The 3,000-nt window shown below is 38.8% G+C and overlaps 1 protein-coding gene across 1 annotated transcript in view; it reads left to right on the plus strand.

Annotated features, from left to right (window-relative positions):
* LOC311206813 (uncharacterized protein) overlaps nucleotides 1–1,991 on the plus strand; it is a gene marked incomplete at its 3' end in the record, with an annotated part of 8,509 nt that extends 6,518 nt beyond the window's left edge. Inside the window, exons 4-5 of the mRNA XM_084282566.1 lie at nucleotides 99–234; nucleotides 1,882–1,991. Coding sequence (XP_084138692.1) covers nucleotides 99–234; nucleotides 1,882–1,991 — 246 coding nt within the window. The remainder of the gene's footprint in view (nucleotides 1–98; nucleotides 235–1,881) is intronic.
* Between the last annotated feature and the right edge of the window lie 1,009 nt (nucleotides 1,992–3,000).

A 3,000-nucleotide genomic window follows, 5' to 3' on the forward strand; every position in this document is an offset into this window, starting at 1 on the left:
AATACCAGTTGAGCATCTGACCTGGAAGAAAATGTTTTTTGCCATTTTGATTCGTATCATCCTGAATATTTCATTCTGTCAGGATTCTTTTATATCAGTTTTATAAATCTTGCTGGCTTACCCATTCTTTCCTTCTAGCAATTTGTCCTCAAGGTTGTCGGAATAATGGAGCTTGTGTGGCTCCTGGGATTTGTAGCTGTCCAGCTGGATGGGTTGGTGGAGCATGTCACTTAGGTAAATAACTTCTGACATTTTTCTTGTATCCATTTCTCTACTTATGTGATTTATACAATACAGTGTTTAAATCTTCAGTGCCTAACAAAGCTGCTAGAAAAGTATTTTAGAGTAGTAAAATGAGACGTTCTTCTGCATACTGGAGATCTTATGTGTATGCATAAGGAATAGATGGCTTTTCACATTGGTCAGGAAGACAGAGCTTTTCCACTTCAAGTAACTTCAGATTCAGTTTTGGTTGTCACCAAATTTGTTACTTAGTATATATTATATTTCAGAAATATTTTGTGTAAACTGAGACCATGGTTTAGAGAACTAAAAATGGCCATTACAGAAATGCTAACACTACTGACATGGATTAGAAGCTTCATTGAATTTTATAGATGTGGAGAAGTGAAGCTTGCTTCTCGCTTCAAGGATAAATTGGGAGAATCAACTCCAGGTGCTTTTTACAGCCAGCTTTCTCTTACCCTTTTATGAGGATTAGTTCTGACTGACATTCCTGCTGAACAACCACTTGCATTTTACCAAATTTTTCTTCACAGAAGCAGATGAATATTATAAAACCTTTAATCTACCTAAAGCTGCGTGTGCCTGTGTGCCAGTAGCAGCACTGCCCTGATGCTAAAGGCAATAATCCCAAGCCTGAAAAAAAGGAAAGCTTTTTGTTTGCTCTCTGGGAGACTGAGAGACAGCTCACTTAAATGTTGCTTTTGAACTAGATAGGATGGGTGCAAAGTCTGTGGATTAAGTCCTCCCGTGTATGAAATATTTGTGTGGCTCTGGGAGTCCAAATTGGCTATCATTAGTTCTGCAATATGTGTATTGTCAAACAAACATTAACATATAAATATTTCAGTGTTCCCATTTGATCAGGAAAATGCTTGTTCTTTGTATTCAGTGGTGTGTTGTGATAGAGCATGATATTAAAAGATAAGTATAGGACATGCAGAGAAACTATGAAATCCTTGGTACCACTCCCTGCACCAGCAATAATGGTGGAAATGTGCAGGTTCTTAATGTCAGAATAATAACCGTGCCTGAACTCCATAGATCTCTATCCGGTTTGACCTCTCTTGGCAAGGGCACTCATAAGCAGATTGAAACCCTCTCATTTGTTTCCTTAACTGGTGTGTAGCTGGGGGACAACTGAAGCAGTGCCTGCTCGGTTCCCTATTGCCCTTCTTTTTTCAGAGGAGTAGGGAAACAGAAGGGCAAGGAGCAACTAGGATGTGGTAACTGTTTCGTGTGTAAGCAGCAGCTAGGATGTGGTAACTGTTTCCTCATGGATGTGTCCATCCAAGAACTGTCTTGAAAACAAGTTCCAGCAGAAATTTTTATTGGTCCCTTGCTCCCATGGAGGCATCCATCTAAAAATAGTCTGTGCCTTAAAGAACAAAGGAAATGATAGTATTTTAAAAGGGGAATGGAGCATGAGTAAGACTAACTGTACTGTGGCGGTATTCCAGTGAAGGCCACGAGGCCATAAATTGAGAGGCATTGCTTTTTGGTTCTTCCATTATGCTTTTATTTATACAGTCCCTGTGCAGTCTCCAGGGAACAATTCTGCTAGTACAGTGAGACAAAGAAGAAAAATGATCCTGTGCTGTGCAGAAGACATACTGTGTGTCTGGTGTCTCATTTCAGCTGTATGTAAACTACCTTGTCAGCATGGAGGAAAATGCATAGCTCCAAACGTGTGCAGATGTCGACTGCCCTACTCTGGTCTACAGTGTACAAAGAAAAGGAAGGAATGAAGCAACTTCAGCAAAGATAAGCTGCATTTTCTTCACCATACGGAGATGAAGTCTAGGGGAGGGAGAAATTAAACATGGTAACTAGTTGATTTCAGGTAGCTTTTTGTCTTCAGTATATTAAGTGAATGCTTTTCTCTATGAAAGAGAAGTATTGCTGATTGTAACAAAGCTGTTATAAGTATCCAAGTGTGCTTAGTGTGTGGTGCACACTCCTGTGTGTGTAGTGTATGATTTTCTGCTGTTCTCATTTTTCTTCATAAGCAGCAGTATTATGTCTTGGTTGATAGAACTGACCTTGAAATAAAATTTACTCTTCAAATAAAGAACTTCAAAATGGATCTATTCTTTTTTTTTTTTTTTTTTTTTTTTCTGACTAGAATTGATGTTTTATATTAGTGGTGTGTTTTTAAAAAAGCACATGAAACAAAGCATCCTAATTCAGATCGTCAGAAGTGGATGTTAGTTCAAGTCTGATTTACCTTTGATAAGATGACACAGTTGCAAGATGAAGCTTGCAGAGTTTGCATCTCTGTGGAATAACAGCAAAGAGCAAAGCATTTTATTAAAACACTGATCCTTGCTTTTTGTGTGCTTCCTGCCCCTCACCCCCAATCAGATTTGGATTTTGATCAGTTAAGCTTTATTTAAAACAAAAGAAAAAAAAATACTTGTTCAGACAGTTCCTTCTGAAAGCTTATTCCTTACAGATACTCTGACAGAATCTTTATCTTGACTACTTTTACTATCGTAGTATCTGATTATTTCTGTGCTTCCAATTTCTTTATTTTTGTTATTCCAGCAATATAGGGAAACGTCTTTATCTCCATTCTGGAGATGTAGATGTTGATACATTTCTGCTCAAGGCTGTGTCTTTGCAGAAGCAACAAAATAGGGGGCTACGGGCTGGCAGCAAGGAAAAGCCTTGTTTGCCACGAATCACCTGTGTGGAGGATGCCAAGGTTTGCCTTCTGGCCATGCTCCAGTCTGGCTTCATTTAGGTTTTGCAGCA

Source organism: Netta rufina (genome assembly GCF_964035555.1).
Source record: "Netta rufina genome assembly, chromosome: 2".
NCBI lineage: Eukaryota > Metazoa > Chordata > Aves > Anseriformes > Anatidae > Netta > Netta rufina.